Below are 18,042 nucleotides of genomic sequence, written 5' to 3'. Positions count from 1 at the left end.
AGAGATGAGGGCAGTACTCCTGTCCCTTCGAGCCCTTCACGATTACCTCCCTCAGGACGTAATTGCTGTTCACTCAGACAACATGTCAGTTGTCTGGTACCTGAACAAACAGGGAGGGACCAGATCCTATCCTCTTTGCAGAGAAGCGATGAGAGTTTGGGAATGGGCAGTCTCGACCAAACGCTTCCTGGTGGCTACTCACATACCGGGCAAATCCAATGTCATAGCCGACAGGTTGAGCAGAACCATCCTCTCTCCTCACGAATGGTCTCTGAATATGACAATTACAAGGCAGATTTTCAGCGAATGGGGAGTTCCGTGTTGCGACCTCTTCGCGACTCCTCTGAATGCGAAGTGCAAAGAATTTTTCTCCCTAACCCCGGCTCCGGGGAAGAGCCCTATGGACGCATTAGTCCATCCTTGGCCCACCGGACTGCTTTATGCCTTCCCTCCAGTTCCTCTCCTCCCCAGAGTGATTCAAAAGGCATCTCTCTTAGGCAGCAAGATGATCTTAATTGCTCCGTACTGGCCTCGTCAAGTGTGGTTTCCCTATCTTTGGAAACATGCTCTGGAAGGTCCATGGTTCCTGGACCAGGTCCCAGACCTTCTGATTCATCAGTCGGGACTACTACACCAGTCCCTACACACATTAAAATTGACGGCCTGGCTCCTCCTCTTCCGACCATAGTCAGGAGACATGCACTTGATCCAGATGTGGTGCACATATTGTCTTCAGCCCACAAGTCGGCTACGAAGAAACTGTATTCTAGCAAATGGAAAAGGTTTGCTATCTGGGCTCAACTCCGGGGCCTGGACCCCATTTCTACTCCCGTGGCAGAAGTACTCAAATTCCTGACCTCTCTTTTCAATCAAGGCTCTTCTGTTTCTACCATCAAAGTACAATTGGCAGCGATTTCTAATTTTCATGAATCCATAGACCCACCTTTAATGAGCAACAGATTGTGTAAGACCTTCTTGAAAGGTGCTGCTTTATTAAGACCTCCGATTTCTCATCCTGCACCTCCATGGGATCTCGATATAGTATTACGTGCCCTGACTTCTTTTCCCTTTGAACCGGCAGCTACCTGTGATCTAAAGTTTCTATCATGGAAGACAGCCTTTCTAGTGGCAATTACTTCAGCCAGGAGGGTTTCAGAACTTCAAGCTTTGTCAGTGAAACCCCCGTACTTGACAGGGTATCCCTCAGACCAAATCCTTCTTTTGTTCCTAAAGTCTGTTCTACTTTATGCTTGCAACAGTCGTTAGAGCTCCCAGTTTTTTTCCCAAAATACTCCAATAAAGCGGAGTTTATTTTCCACACACTAGATGTCCACAGGCAGTTACGTTTTTATTTGGACAGGACCAAACAATCAAGGAAGACAGATCAGTTGTTTGTGTCCTTTGCAGAAAACAAATTGGGCAACGCGGTCACAAAGGTCACTATTGCCAAATGGATCAGGGACTGTATTACTCAAGCTTATATTTATTCTAACAAAGAGCTTTCCACCTCTGTCAAGGCTCATTCTACAAGGGCTATAGCTACTTCGGTAGCATTTCATTCTAAGCTTGCTATTGGTGACCTTTGTGCTGCGGCTACATGGTCTTCCCCGCACACCTTCATTTCTCACTACAAATTAGATGTGGCATCTAGAGGATGAGCTTCATTTGGTTCCACAGTGCTCAGGAGTGTTTTCCAATGAGCCACCCGGGATTTAGGTGCTAGGGACGCTGTCCCATCAGTCAGAATGTAGGCGAGATAGGATCACATAACATCTTTTAGTTATGTACTCACCATAACTTCAGATGTTTGGGATCCATCTCGCCTACATTCCTAATAACCCACCCTCCTTCCCCCTTCCTTGGAGATCAGAGGATATCAGAAGGTCCGAATCCTGTTGTTTCATCTTTAAACATCTAGCAATGTTATATAAACAAGCTGCGCATGTGTGCATGAATGCGGACAAACAAGATCTGGGGGATTAGTGGTGGTGCATCCTGGGATAAAGATAGCTCAGCCAATTAGAGGCCTCGCTCTATAGCATAAGCGTGCCGAGTCGGAGCCGAGGGATCGGCTCCGAACCCATCAGTCAGAATGTAGGCGAGATGGATCCCAAACATCTGAAGTTATGGTGAGTACATAACTAAAAGTTTTGAGTAGTGTTCTAATCTCTCATGATATTTTCTTTTTTTACCTTAATTGTTTTTTTATGTTTGTTTGTTTCATAGATTCACAGGGGGCCCTGATGCCGGTATGCAAAGGTAGGCTATATTTTACAGTTTATACACTGTGAGTGTATTGAGGAGAAGAAATGGAGATAATTTTTATGTTGTGAATGATTAGCATTTCACTTTTGCAGTCATCACATTTTGGTTATCCCTGCCAGGCTAGCCCTCGGCCGACTTGGTATTTCTGCATCAGATGCTGTCACTTGAGAACTGACATCAGTTCATCAGTGGTATAAAGGAAGGCAAGCCGACGCCATTACATCTGTCTTTCTTGCCGTGGAGCGTGAAGCAGAAGTTGAAGTCTTCTAAAGCCAAGTACCCCATTGGGATCCTTTTTTCTTGCACTAATCGATATCAGAAAAAGTTAATAATTGTCTTGCCTGTGGAAAGCAAATACCACACCTGGACTTCTACTCTTACTGCGTCACTTGTCTAGGCCCAGACCACGATGTTCCTCATTGTCGGTTCTGTGCTTTAATGCCAGAACTATTTATCGTTGGGCCCTTATTGTAGCCAGATATTTCCATTTACAGTCCTCTAATTCTGATATGGCTTTGGTAAGCCATCCAACAGCAGATCTTCCAAAAAAACTTAGAGACAGCACAGGACCAGACCTTCCGACGACGCTACCGCCAAGCTGGTAGTCAGTCCTCCGGAACTCAGTGAGGTGCCTTCGCAGACCCTGATGCCCACATCAGGTAATTTGCAGGCCACTACCAAGACCCTTTTGGAGTCCGGTATGCCACAGAACTCTTCTTCGTCTAAGGATCCTGCGATAGTCTCTACCTTGGATGGGTCTGGAGCCGAAGCACCGGCTTCCGAGGAAGTCCTCCTCAACACCAAATCCACGCATAAACTGACGTCTTCTTTCATGGCTACCATTCTTTCTGAAACAGAGTTCCTTAGGCTCAGGGGTCGAACCACCCCCAGGAAACCGACTACCAGCTATTCTCTGGCACCTGCTCCCTTGCCTCAGTCACAGATGCTTAAAATGGCAGAGGACCCTTATCATGCTGATTAGGGGAAGCCAAGCCATTCCCTCAAAAAGAAAGAGATCGGTCTCCAGTAGTTTTGTCTGAGCAGGAGTCAGATGAATTTGATGCATCTGACTATGAGGACATGCAGCCCCTCTCTGCATATGAGGATTCTGATGCAGAGGAATCCATTCCTTCAGCCTCTCCCCCAGAGGATTTTTCCTTTGGGGAACCCTGCATACTTTAAGGGAGCATTTCACATGGGAGAATCAAGAATACCCACAGTCTAAAAAGAGACTCTGAGAGTTCCTGGACCTTCTACAGCACAGGCCTTTAGCCCATCCCCCCAGTCCTAGATGTGGTGGATGTCTTCCTTGAATCCAGCTTGACTCCAGATGCCCTCCCTCCCACTCCCAGAAAAACAGACAGGTACTAGAGAGTCCCTGACTCTCACAAATATCTTTTTAAAAACCCAACAGTGGACCCTGAGGTCATTACTTAAAGCTACTTCAGCTAAGAATCCCACCCCCTCAGACAGGGATTCCAGAGCACTGGGCAGATGGGGTAAAAAAGTATACACCTCAGCTACTCTTGCTATCAGGGCACTGAATTGTCAAGTCCATGTGCTTAAATGTCAGCAACATACCTTGGAACTCCTTAAACAAAAATTGTCTCCATTCCTGCTTGGGCAGAATCTAAGGATTTACAGGAGTTAGTGCACTCTGCTGGTCAAGTAACTAAACGCACTTTGAACTGTGGTTTTGATGCCCTAGAAGCTGTCATTTGAAGACATGCATGGCTTAAAGAACAACCCCTGCCAGACCATGTCAAATCAAAATTGTTGGATGCACCCTTGCACAAAGATAACTTATTTGGTACTAAAGCAGAAGAGCTCTTTCAAAAAGATGGAAGAAAATGCAAAATCTATGCAGACTGTTAAAGATTTCTTACAGGTACAGCCCCCTAGGTTTAGCAGGCATTTTCCTTCCAAGCACTGGTACTTTACTGCACCTAGTAAACGGGGCCAGCCTAGGCCCCGTGGAGTCAGACCTCCAAGACAACAGTCCCAGGGGTTGCAGAGATCTAAGCAGTGGACTACCTCCACTTCAAAACCAGGGAGTTCTAAGCCACCCCCTTATGGTAAGAACTCACAGTGACTCACCCCTTTCCGACCTCGCCTCTGCCCACCATCACATACCCCTAGGAGGAAAACTCTCCTTTCACTCAAACAACTGAGCCACCATTACTAAGGACCAATGGGTTCTGAACATTGTGTCCCAGGGCTACAAATTCTCCTTCCACACCCTTCCAACCCCAAAGGGGTTCCCAGATCTACCACTAAATCAGTGGGCAGAGGGTCAAAAGCAAATCCATTCCCTGCTCTCTCCTTAGGTGCAGTAGAAACACGTTCCTGCAAAGCAGATAGGCCAAGACTTCTACTCCAGACTGGTACCCAGAAAAGAGGGTACCTGGTGCCCCTTCCTTGATCTTTTCATTCTAAATACCTTTCTGGTGATCCCAAAATTCAAAATGCACGCCCTCCAGCAACTGCTACCTATGCTGTCCAAGGACGTTTGGCTAGCCACCCTGGACCTAAAAGAGGCCTAGCTCCACATTCCCATCAGGGAGTCCTGCAGAAAATATCATCACTTCAGGGCAAGATCTCAACACTTTTTCAGTTCTCTGCGCTTCCCTTTGGCTTATCTACTGCTCCCAGAGTTTTCATAAAATGCCTGGCTCCGGTCATTGCTTTTTGCAGACAAAAAATATTCAAATTTACCCCTACTTAGATGACTGCCTTATTTAGGCAGACAGCCAGGAAAAGTTGCTCAAAGACCTGGCCTTTGTAAAGGACCTACTAGCCTCTTTAGGGTACACGATCAATGAAAAGAAATCCAAACAAGTACCCACCAAAAGGATAATCTTCCTGGGAGCAAGTCTGGACACAACATCCCTGGTGAAATGCCTAACAACAGAGAAAAAAAGTTTTCTATTAGCTTTCTTCTCTCAACTGGCCACCAGGCCCCCAGCTTTCTGCAAGGGAAATCCTGCAATCCCTGGGGTTCATGGCATCTTGCATACTCATTCCATATGCCAGACTGCATATGAGGAAACTTCAGTGGTACCTAAAGAGCCTTTGGTGTCAACACTCTCAAGATCTGGAAAAACTCTTAACTATTATTCCTTGCCTGAAGAAGGAATTTCTTTGGTGGGCAACAGCCTACTCCCACAAGGGACTGCCCTTCTCCCCACACCCTGCCACCCATACCCTCACCGCAGATGCTTCAGATTATGCTTAGGGTGCACACCTGGATGGCAGGTGCATAAAGGGCCAATGGAACCCCCAGCAACTCCCCCCGTGCACATCAGTTTAAAAGAGATGATGGCTGTGCAGCAGGCCTTGATAGCTTTCAAATCCCTTCTCTCTCCAGGGGTTCTCCTGATCAAAACAGACAACACCACAGTGATGTGGTACATCAACAAGCAGGGAGGGACTCACTCCTACCCACTGTGCAGGCTGACCATGACCATTTGGTTTACTGCCTTTTCCATGCAACTACACCTGTTACCACAATACCTGCCAAGCTTTCTCAGCTCACTGGCAGACCAATTAAGCAGAAAACTTTTGGACCCCCACAAGTGGCAGCTCAACAAACACCTTCTTACTAATAACTCAGAAATGAGGAACCTCTGAGGTTGATCTCTTTGCCTTCCACACCAACCAGCAACTCGGCAAATTCTGCACCAGGGAGCATCACTGCATAACATGGAAAGTGGATGCCCTGTCCTTCCCCTGGGTAAACCTCTAGGTCTATGCCTTTACTCCCCTACCTTTCATTCCCAAAGTACTGATCAAAATAAGGGAGGAAAATCCAGGGACCATTCTCATAGCTGCAGGCTGGCCCAGACAGCACTGGTACCCCTTGCTGCACAGCCTGTCCCCACTGCCCCCATGGAATCTTCCTCTGATTCCCAGGGGGAAGGGGAATTCATGCACCCCCAAATGCAGACATCCAATTTGGCAGCTTGGCTTTATACCCTTACCAATCTGCCACCCTCAGTAAACAGGATGTTCATCGTGTTTCACTGTTGCAGTCATTGCACTTGGGTTATCCTGCTGGCAGGCTACCCGCAGTCGGCCAGAATTCCAAAGTCTAGGTCCGGCGTCGGTTGCTGTCACCTCTTCCCTGACGTCAGTGCGCCAGGGGTATAAAAGATGCAGCCGACGCCATTTTCTTCAGTCTTTCTTGCCGCACGGTGCCTGAAGCAAAAGCAGTTCACAAGTGCCGGTCGGCCGACTCCTGAAATTTTTGAACTTGAATTTCAGAACCGAAGTCTAAAATAAAGCTAAGTACCCCGTTGGGGAAACTTTTTCTTGCTCCATACTGATGTCAGTAAAAGTTAACAATTGTATTTCTTGTGGGAAGCAAATACCTCATAAGGATTTTCATTCTTACTGTATTCCTTGCCTAGGCCCTGACCATGATGTTGCTAGTTGTCAGTTTTGTGCTAGATTCAACCAACGCACTATTAAGTGTCGGTTCGATTTTGCTTTACATTACTTTGGCTGAAGATTTAACTACATAATGCCGTCAGAACAACTGACGACCGGAATTCATAAAAAACGCAAAGACAAAGAAAAGGACAGGCATCAGAGGTCCAAAACCAACGACAAAGCCTCTTCTAGGCCAGTCGCCAGTTTGCCAGTTCTCAGTGAGGCACTTTCGCAGCCCCTGACACCCGTTACCTCAGAGGCACAGGCCGCATCCGACTCCCACGTGGAGACACCTAGGCCTCTGGAAACTCAAGGGTATTGGGCCTGGGGAAACTATTCCCTCAGATGAGTCCGGAGCCGCTGAGCAGGCATTGGCTTCTGAGGGTGTTTTCAGACCTTCACAGCTTACTATTACGTCCACTACAGCGTCCAAGGCAAAGTCAAAAACACCATTAAAGACAAGGAAACAAGTACAGCATTCTCCTGGACAGTCATCCATGCCAAAGAAACAGATGCTTAAAATGGCCGAGGACTTAATTACTTTGATCAGGGGTTCCCATCCTCCTTCTGATAAAAGGCCTAGGCAAGACACTATGACTTCTCTGACCAGGTTTCTGTTTCCCCTGATTCCTCTTCAGATCAGGGATATTCTCTCCCTCCCTATGAGGACTCTGATGCAGAAGAATCTATACCTTCAGCCTCTCCACCTGAGGATTACTCTTTTGGGGAAACCTTGCGCACCATGAGGGAGCATTTCCATTGGGAGAGCCAGGAGTATTCAGAATCCAAGAAAAGGCTCAGAGATTTTGTTATTGTCTCAGCACAGGCCCCTGGCTATCCCCCCTGTGCTTGATATTTGTTGATGTTTTCTCTGAATCCAGTTTGTCTCCTGATTCTTTACCCCCTGCACCAGTCAAGCCAGACAGGTACTACAGGGTCCCAGGCTCTCATAAATTTCTATATAGAAACCCTGTTGCTGACCCAGAAACAATTTCTCAGGGTTCCAAAGGAGTTAAGGCTTCCACTGCAAAAAACCCTGTCCCCTCTGAGATCTGGATAGATGGGGGAAAAAAGTTTACACTTCTGCTACTTTAGCTGTAAGGGCTTTAAACTGCCAGTTTCACATGCTTAAATATCAACAATACCCAATGTCTTTGTTAAAACAGAAAATGCTTACAAACTCAGAATTACCTGACAATAAGGAAATACAGGGTTTATTGTATGCAGCTGAACAAGTGGGAAAGCATACTCTGCAATGTGGTTTTGATTCATTAGAGGCTTCTTGCAGAGCCGCAGTTACAGGTTCTGTCATTCGAAGCCATGCTTGGTTAAAAGAACAAAGTTTACCTGATCATGTTAAAGTAAAATTATTGGATGCTCCACTACAGCATGATACTTTGTTTGGTGTTAAGGCAGAAGAGGTGTTAAAGAAAATGGAGGATAAAGCAAAGTCAGTGCAGACATTAAAGGATTTCTTGCAGGTTCAGCCACCTAGATTTAGCAGAAACTGGCCTTCTAAAAATTGGTCCTTTCCGGTGTCAGACAAGCCATAAAGAAGCAGATACAGACGCCCAAGAGGCAGATCTCAGCCCCAAGGCTCATACAGACCTAAACAATGGGGTGCTTCAGCCCCAAAGGAGGAGAAGACAAATCACAACCTTATAGGAAACAGTCCCAATGACTTCCCTCTACAAATGTCAAGCACTTACCTTTTGGCAGCACCCTTAGGGGGAAAGCTAGCACTTTTCTCACAAAATTGGCACATGATTACCCAGGACAAATGGGTACTGAATATTGTTTCTCAGGGTTACAGGTTCCACTTTCACACCCTTCCAAAATCAAAAGGTATGCCAGACCTGCCACAAAACCAATGGGCAGAGGCACAAAAACAAATTTCTGCTCTCATGGACATGAGAGCTATTCAAAGAGTACCACAGCAAGAACAGGGACAAGGATTTTAATCAATACTTTTCCTGGTACCCAGAAAGGACAAAGCCTGGAGACCAATACTGGACCTGTCAATCCTAAATACTTTCCTGGATATTCCGAAATTCAAAATGTTAACACTGCAGCAACTTCTACCCATGCTGGGCAAGAAGGCATGGCTAGTTACTTTGGACCTCAAGGAGGCATACCTGCATGTCCCAATCAGACAATCTTGCAGAAGATACCTCAGATTCATAGCTGGCTCAATGCATTACCAATTCTCTGCACTGCCCTTTGGCTTATCTACTGCGCCCAGGGTCTTCACAAAATGCCTGGCACCAATAATTGCATTTTGCAGACAAAAAGGAATCCAAATATATCCCTACTTGGACGACTGCCTTATTCAAGCAGAGAGCAAGGACATTCTACTAAACCATCTGGCATTTGTAAAAAGATTACTAATTTGCCTAGGGTACACAGTAAACAAAAAGAAGTCAAAACTAGTGCCCTCTCAAGAGATATTCCTGGGTGCAAGCTTGCCCAGATGGCTTATCTCACGCCAGACAAGCAAAGGCAACTGACTCATTTCTTTCAAATGATGGCAACAAAGACCCAGCTCCCTGCAAGAAAAATTCTGCAGGCTCTGGTCTTCATGGCATCTTGCATTCTACTAATTCCATATGCAAGACTGCATATGAGGAAACTACAATGGTATCTAAAACGTGTTTGGACTCAACATTACCACAACCTGGAAACAATAATAACTCTTATTCCCTGCTTGCAACAAGAGTTTCGATGGTGGGCCACTGGCCTGTCACCGCAAGGGACAATAACAACAGATGCATCGGACTATGCCTGGGGAGCACACATGGCAGGAAAATGTATTCAGGGCACGTGGCCCAAGAAACAAATGCATCTTCACATCAATCAAAAAGAGATGCTAGCGGTACAGCATGCCCCGACAGCCTTCAAGGATCTACTACATCCAGAACAACTATTACTAAAGACGGACAATACCAGTTATGTGGTACATAAACAAGCAAGGGGGCACACATTCCTACCCCCTCTCCAGGCAAGCCATGACTTTGTGGAACACAGCACTGACCTATCAAGTACAACTGCAGGCACAATTCCTGCCAGGAAAGAAAAATACTCTGGCAGACGAGCTAAGCAGAAATCTCATGGATCCTCACGAATGGAAACTAAATCCACAGGTCTTCAGCATGATAACAAGGAAATGGGGATGCCCAGACGTAGATCTTCTTGCCTCCCCTCACAGCTGCCAACTACAGAGATTCTGCACAAGAACTTTTCACTCACAAGCATGGAAAGTGGATGCTCCATCATTCAGCTGGAAAACACTGACAGTTTATGCCTTTCCTCCACTGCCTCTTTTTCCCAAGGTGCTCCTAAAAGTCAGACAAGAGAAGCCAAAAATTATTCTGATTACCCCAGACTGGCCACGCCAGCACTGGTACCCAATCCTAAAGAGCTTGTCTCAAGGCCCAGTCTGGGCTTTACCTCAAATTCCTCATCATCTGACTCAACAAAACAATCAGATTCTGCAGTCAACTCGGAACCTTAAATCTGGCTGCATGGCAGATAATACAGCCAATGAAATATACACCAGGATCTTTATTAAATAAAGCTTTCGGGTCTACATCCTTCATCAGTATAACTTAACATATAAAAAATCACCATTTAAATAGGAGAACATAAAGTCACATGCTTCAACCCAACCCACCTAACAATAAAAATTTAAAGCTACAATGAATCAATAAATATATGCAAAGTAGCACATAAAAAATCACATCTATAAAACATATATATTTTTATAAATAAACAATTTTATACTGTTTCATATGAAATCACATGCACCATACAGGCATTAATGGCAGTGGAACCTTTCATCATTTTATCAGGACAGGGTTTCTCTAAGGACAAACCCAACATTTATGCCAAAGGTAGTATCCAGTGTGGCTCTTAACCAAACCATTCATTTGCCAGCATTTTATCCAAATCCCCAGAATAAAGGGGAGAGAGTTCTGCACGCTTTGAACATACACAGACAGCTACGCTTCTATTTGGACAAAACAAAAGCTTTCAGAAAAACTGAGCAACTTTTTGTAGCTTATGTTGCAGGATCACAAGGAAAGCCCATCTCAAAGCAGACTATTTCAAAATGGATAGGACACTGCATTTGTTTCTGCTATTCACAACATGGCAAATCAGTGCCTAAGGGCATTAGGCCGCATTCAACCAGAGCAGCAGCCTTCCTCAGAGTACCACCAACCAAAGACATTCTAGAGGCTGCAACCTGGAGTTCAGTGCACACTTTCACCAAGCACTACCACTTACCTCTACTCTAAATCCAGAGCAGGCTTTGCCACTGCAGTTCTGCAGGGCCTTGTAGCCTCTCCTAATCCTATTTAGGCCCAGCCACCCAGCCTCAGCTTTGGGATTCAACCCAAGTGTAATGACTAACAGTGAACCACGATGAACATAGTACAGTTGTGTACCTACCATAAATGTAGATGTTCGAGTGTATTCACTGTTGCAGTCCAGGTTACCCACGCACCATCACCTTTTTCTTTGCTGGGATTTTTCTGTTCTTCTCTATTCTATACAATCTGTGGTGTATTTGCTTGTAGATGAAGGAAATGTTTATTTTAGTACATGCATGCTTCTTGGCATAATTTTTTAGCCTACCTATTTGGGGCACCTGACATCTGGGGCAAGAAAAACTGAAGAAAATGGCGTCGGCTGCATCTTGTATACCTCTGGCGCACTGACGTCCGGGAAGAGGCAACAGCAACCGCCGCCAGAACTAGACTTTGGAATTCTGGCCGACTGCGGGTAGCCTGCCAGCAGGATAACCCAAGTGTAATGACTGCAACAGTGAATACACTCGAACATCTAAATTTATGGTAGGTACACAACTGTACTTTCTGGATGTTATCTGAGAGGCCAGAAACCCTAGCACCAGAAAGTCTTGTGCAGATAAATGGAAAATGTTCTGCACCTGGATCCAGGCTAAGGGAGCCAATACGGCGCAGTCCTCCATCCCTCTCATCCTGGATTACTTAGCTGATCTACTACACAGTGGTCTCTCTTTCTCCTCTATAAAAATTCATGCCTCTGCTATTTCAGCTTATTTTCTCACTGAATAGCAGCTTTTTTCACACTCTGTCATCAAACAGTTCCTCATAGGGGCTAACAACTTTAGACCCCCCCCCCAGAAAGGGCACCAACACCAGTTTGGGACCTTAACTTTGTCTTGGAAAAGCTCACCCTGCCTCCTTTCAAACCTGCTTCTTCTGCAGAACTAAACTTTCTCTCCTGGAAGACAGCCTTCCTGCTGGCCATCACTTCAGCCAGAAGAGTTTCTAAGCTGCAAGCACTCATGGCAGTGGAACCCTTCATCATCTTCCATGCAGACAGGATATCCCTTAGAACTAATCCATCCTTCATGGCCAAAGTGGTGTCCAGTGTGGCTCTCAACCAATCCATCCATTTACCCATCTTCTTTCCTAACCCTCAAAACAAAAGAGAAAGGATTATGTACTCTGTAGATGTGCACAGACAGCTCAGGTAGTATCTGGACAAGACTAAACCCTTCAGAAAATATGATCATCTGCTGGTTAGCTTTGCTTCAGTGGCAGAGGGCAAAGCCATCTCCAAGCAAACCATTTCTAAATGGATAGCACACTGCATCCATTTCTGGTACAAACAACAAGGCAAGCCTCCCCCCAAGGGGGTCAGGACACACTCCCACCATAACAGCATCCACCTCTGTAGCTTTCCTCAGAGGAGTTCCCACCCGGGGCATCCTGAAGGCTGCCACCTGGACCTCCGTTCACACCTTTACCAAACATTACCACCTGCCTCTCTCTTTCAAATCTAAGGCAGGTTTTGCCTCTGCAGTCTTGCAGGGCATACTAGCCAGCCCATAGCTTATAGCTTTCTTGACTGCCTCCACCCATTTCCTCAGCTTTGGGAATCTACCTAAATGTGATGTGACTGTACAGTGAAACATAGTACAGTTGTGTACACTTACCATAAATGTAGATGTTAGTGTCTTCACTGTTACAGTCCTGGTTTCCCTCCCTCCTTTTTTCTTCTTGTTACCATTCTTCTTTGTTCTCCTTTCCTTGAAAGGGACATATTGGCATTTATTTTCCACTGGTGGGGTTCTGCCATTAGACCCTGGCCTCCTATTTTGTGGACTCATGACTGGTTAGGGCAAGAAAAACTGATGTAATGGTGTTGGCTGCCTTCCTTTATACCACTGACGACCTGACATCAGTCCTCAAGTGACAACATCCGATGCGGAAATAGTAGGTCACTGGTCTTCGGGCCAGCTGAGGGCAACCCTGGCAGGGATAACCCAAATGTGATGACTGCAACAGTGAAGACACTCTAACATCTACATTTATGGTAAGTGTAAACAGCTGTACTTTTTAGCTTAGTCATGTCCTGATTTCATTAGCTGTTTTTGTAAATTTTGTCTAAGGTTTATTTTTTTGTGTTTTTATAGGTTTGCAGGGGACCGTGCTGCCAGTATGCAAAGGTAGGTTATAAGTTCCCTTTTTAACCTACTGAATAATTCTAGGAATGTTTTGTTCTGTATGGGCAGGCACTTTGCAGTGTTAAGTTATTCAGAACAGTTAACATTTTCAGTTGAAAAGATGCACAAATTCTTAGCTGCTGTGCAAGCCATTATAACCAGGGATTGGGCATCAAATCAATACCTTCATGTCCATGACCCGTTAGTCCTTTCAGCACAGCATTTCTTGGCATATCATCTGTGCATATCCACTCCTAGCCCCAAATAGTGGAAGCTGAGCCCAGAGGCCTTTCCCAAATATACTCTGGAGAAACCTGGCAGTAGTTCAGTTTGATTCAACACAGTCCTCAGACCCTTAGAGTTCTGCTTTAGGTACCCTCTCAAACAGTAGATACATTTTCATTCTTTTGAGACAGATGCCCTTTTTATGCATCCCCTTTCTTTATAGATAAGTTCTGCAAAAGGCAATTCAAGACAGGGCCAGCCTTACTCCACTGGCAGCTCTGCAGCCAAGATAGCATTGTTTTTCCCTCCTGAACAAATTAAGCAGGAGAGACCTTTTGTTTTCTGTCTGCTATAGCTGTCTTTATGCAACTAGTAACACTGGTGCACCCAAATATAAGGCAACTGAAGCCTACAGCCTGGAAGATGTGGCCCATTTTCCCCAGAGGTCTTGTATATTGTATTAGAGACTCAGAAATCACACAGTGGAAAATTCTGCCTAAATGAGTGGGCCAGAATCTTCCTTTGGTGTTGAGTACATGGCATAATAGCCTGACAACGTCTGTCCAACCAGTACTTGTGTGCAGCCCTGTTTGACAAAGAACTTTCTAATGCCTCCACCAAGGTCCACAATTCTACAGTTCCAGCTTTCCCACCTTAGAGACCCTTTTGATAGATGTCAGCACTGTCTAGCAATTTTTAAGGGGGTTACTGCATCTGAAGCCCTTAAGGAAGTCTCATCACAGCTTCTCTGATTGATTTTAAATCTTTTATTAGAAGTAGTGAGCCGCCCGTCACCTGTTTGAACCAGCAAAGCCCAGTGACCATGAAATTCTTATCTGAAAGACTTTGCTTCTAGGGGTTTTTTTTTTTATCCCTTTTGTTGATTCCTTATTTGCAAATCAAATTGAAAAAATTTGGAGCAACATTCCCCACTGTATTCTAAATTCCCCTGCTTCCTTCAAATTCAAACTCCTCCTTAAAGAACATTTGAACAAGAATTGGCAGTGCTCCTGTATTACCCTTGGCTACGTTTTCACTAAGCATTCTTGTATACCTTCATTTCTCCTTCTGTCTTCTCTCACCTTTGAAGATTACCTAATATTAGCCTTCTACTAAATCTTTTTCTCTACAACTTTTTGCACCTAAACTCTTGCTGATGAAGCATAGCTTGTGTTTGTTAAAACTGGTCTGTGTAGACATCTGTATACATTGTAACAGTGTCAAATTTTTACTCCTATTACAATGCTTAATGTTTAACTTTTTGAATTGCTGTTAAGCTTTATATTGAAATATCTGCAGTTTTATTACTATTTTTAATCTCTCTGATATATTTCTGTATTCTTGGGGCTTTTCCCCTCGGGACTCCACTGAAAATGGGCCATGGCCCAGTCAGACTATCCTGGTGAACAAAATATAAAATAAAATTTCAGAATTGCATGCCTTTACATACAAGAATGCCTTTATTCAGCAGCTTTACAGAAGGAAAATAATGCCTCTTCGGACCAGTCCATCCTTTATGCTGAAACTTTTCTTACTGTTGGCTCCAAATCAGTCCATTCAGCTTCATTTTTTTCCAGGTCTCCATAACAAAGGGAAAAAGCTCATACACCACCTAAATGTGCACAAACAACTATGGTATTATGCTAGCAAAATGAAAATTTTCATTCAAACAGACCAGCTCTTAACATCTGTTATGCCAAGTAAGTTGGGGTCCAATGTCCAAGCCAACCTTAATTGGCTTGGAGGGTTGCAACCTTGCAAGGCTGGATTGATACATTCAGCAAAAATAACTATTTCTGCTGTCTTCTTATTGGGTCATAGCTGAAAATGTTCCTTGGATCAGTTTGCTTACCTCATTACCATTAAATTATATACAACTGTTTCAGCACAAATTATTTGTGAGGCAGGTACGTCTTAATACATTTTCTGGCCATTGCAAGCTTGACATCTTTTTCCAGCAACAAAGCTGGCTTTCCCACATCTTTTGTTTGTTACTGCAACAGTGATCCTCTTAATGACAATAGTACAGTTGTGTGAGCAGCACAATGGCTAAGTCACAAGACCTCTGCCTCATAGCTGGTGAGTCTGGGGTTCAATCCTGACTTCCTTTTACTGTCTTTGTGAAGTTTTCCATGTTTTTTCCTGTGGCCTCATGAGTTTCCTCTAGGGACTCCACAGTTCCTCCCACCTTCCAAAACATGTTTGATTGGCACCAGTAATCTGTCCATACATGTGTGTGGTATTTAAACCTAAGCTTGTGACCCTCTAGAGTCCAAGGAGGACTAGTTAATTTACCCAGTTAACTAAAAATAAAGTAAGAGTGCAGTCTTTATAACCTTAGCTATTTGAGTAGTAGGACCACTGCTGGACTGTAGGCTCCCTTCTAGCTTTTGTTTCTCTGTCCTGTAATTTCAGTAGGTTAGCATATCTTGCCAAGGAGAGGGGCAATCCTTCTCTGCTCCTTGTCTTTTTCCTAGGACAGGTGGGTTTCCAGCTTCTTATGCAGACTCATTAAGCACCCTTGGTGGTGGCCAGAGCTAAAGTTGACACAGGTACCTCTCCCACTTGTACAACTCACCCTTTTGATATCCACAGTGTTGGGACTTTTACCCAGTGTAGAGAGAGAGAAGCTCTGGAAGTAAGGTCGGGGGTGTTGGCCATCTGCTTGTGGTGTAGTTTTCATGTTATGTAAGATATTGAATCAATTAACCTACTACACAAACATTTACATTTATGGTGAGTCAGTTGTACTTAAGATGTAACATCTGATTTATGGGTGATTCTTGTCAGTCCCTTTTGCTTGGATGCCCATTCATCCATTGGTTGCTACTGGAGTTCTCAATGTTAGACAACTTTGTATTTATGTAATCTTGTAAACATTGTAGGCGGCATATATATTCATTTTTCCATTCATTTGAAAAATATGCTTGCTGAATGTTTGGGACTGCATTGGTAGGTTTGGGGTCTTGGGTATTCTCTCCAGTTGTGGCACATGATGTTATAACATGCAGTGTGACGTAGGGCACACTCCCTTGCATGCAAGACTTTTCTGAGGAAGTTGCTGAAGTGGAGCAGACTTTGTGGAGAGTGACGTCATTGCTATTTTGAAACCGCTCCAACTGTTTGCAATTTGGAGTGGTTTGTGATCTCATTTAAAATTTTTAATTTGTATGAGTGACTTGTGGTTTTGTGTGTTGTAGATGTGCTGGCGGGCCTGACATCAACATGCAGAGGTAAGTTGCATGTTGCTTTTCATTCTGAAAAATTAATTAGTATTATCTGTGGAAATAGCCTTATTTATTTTAATTCAGAAAATGTGGGCTGTTGTATGTCAGAAAATCTAGTGTTTTTATCCAACTCTTTGTTTCACTGTAGCTGTGTAAAGTTGCATCTTCCATCATCCAGCATATGTATAACCTTTTCTGGCAAATTGTTAAATAAAAAAAAAAACATTCAGAACAAATGATCTGATGTCACTGTCATTCTTCCTCAACCTGTGGGTCTCTAACCCAACTTGGCTATTTTCCAAGCTGAAGAATCAAAGCTCAAGCTCCTCCCATCCTACACATAATGCCTCATTCCCCCAGGCTACTTCAGATCATGTTTGCCACTCATCGAGTAAGCTTCAAGGTTTTATCGCTCCAAAGCTCCTCCAGTGTTTGAGTGATTTATAGTACAGATTGTAAGTTATTTAGTGCTTTCAAACTTATTGCTATTTCTTTCCTACCCTGACTCGTTTGTCATAATTTTTATTTTTCTATGAGTTAGTCGGGTTTCTGTCTGCTTTAACCCTTCTCGTCTTCTCTATTTCTACTATTTTCATTGTTTCCTTACCATTAAACAAAAAATTCTTAATTTATCGTGGTGGAGCCCAAGTCCATTTCTAAGACAGACAAACCTTTATTTATTTATTTTTATTTTACATTTGTTGACCGGGCTAGTCTAGCTGGAGATATTTCCATTTTCAGTAGAGGCCCGGGGAGAAAAGCTCCACAGAGAATGCAATAAAGAAAAACATCATTGTGTTTCAAAGAAAGTTTGTAAGAGACAAAAACTAAGTGAGTTAGTTACTAACTCACACAGTTACAGTCCAAAAAAACTTATACAAACATAAAATACTAAGTATGATAAAGATATTAAATGAAATAATTACTACCACACACAGTTAAAGTCCAAAAACATTATATAAAGTTAAAAATACTTTGTTATGATATCGATACAGGTAGGAAGTAAGTGAAGAGAGAGCTAAGAATAAGGGAAATTAGAAGTGATTAGTTATGGAAAGGAGATCAAGTAAGACAGTCAACAAGCAAAGAAGTAATTAGGAAGACAAGTGGGAGTAGAAGAAGAAAGCCAAGTGTAGGATGGGCTTTCTGATTGACTTTAGGGTTCAAGAAATGCATTTCCTGTGGGCACAAGATCCCATTATCTGATACCCAGGAGGAGTGCATGTACTATCTGGAGCCTGCTCATTTGGATAGCTCTTGTGCCGTTTGTACAACTTTCCATCCGCATCCTGTGGCGGATTGGAGAAATAAGTTGATTTTCAAGGGTTTGCTTCCTTCCTCCTCTTCTGCTTTTCCTTCTACTTCAGGGACTCAACCCTCTTCCAGGAAGTATAAAGAGAC

At 44.0% G+C, this 18,042-nt stretch overlaps 1 protein-coding gene across 5 annotated transcripts in view; it reads left to right on the top strand.

Moving 5' to 3' along the window:
- The window catches only part of LOC122809699 (zinc finger CCCH domain-containing protein 13-like), a 1,891,555-nt gene that overhangs the window by 1,337,480 nt on the left and 536,033 nt on the right, over positions 1-18,042 (top strand). For 4 of the 5 annotated variants that reach the window (XM_044081418.1, XM_044081393.1, XM_044081403.1 and 1 more), the window contains 3 exons: positions 2,227-2,259; positions 13,160-13,192; positions 16,615-16,647. In XM_044081418.1, the coding sequence (XP_043937353.1) occupies positions 2,227-2,259; positions 13,160-13,192; positions 16,615-16,647 (99 nt within the window). The remainder of the gene's footprint in view (positions 1-2,226; positions 2,260-13,159; positions 13,193-16,614; positions 16,648-18,042) is intronic. The other variant, XM_044081409.1, reaches the window with a different exon arrangement.

The sequence above is a fragment of the Protopterus annectens genome, chromosome 1.part1, assembly GCF_019279795.1.
Source record: "Protopterus annectens isolate FY-2018-M chromosome 1.part1, PAN1.0, whole genome shotgun sequence".
Taxonomy (NCBI): Eukaryota; Metazoa; Chordata; order Ceratodontiformes; family Protopteridae; genus Protopterus; species Protopterus annectens.
The sequence above is the reverse complement of the archived record's forward strand: the minus strand, read 5'-3'. Positions and strand labels throughout refer to the sequence as shown.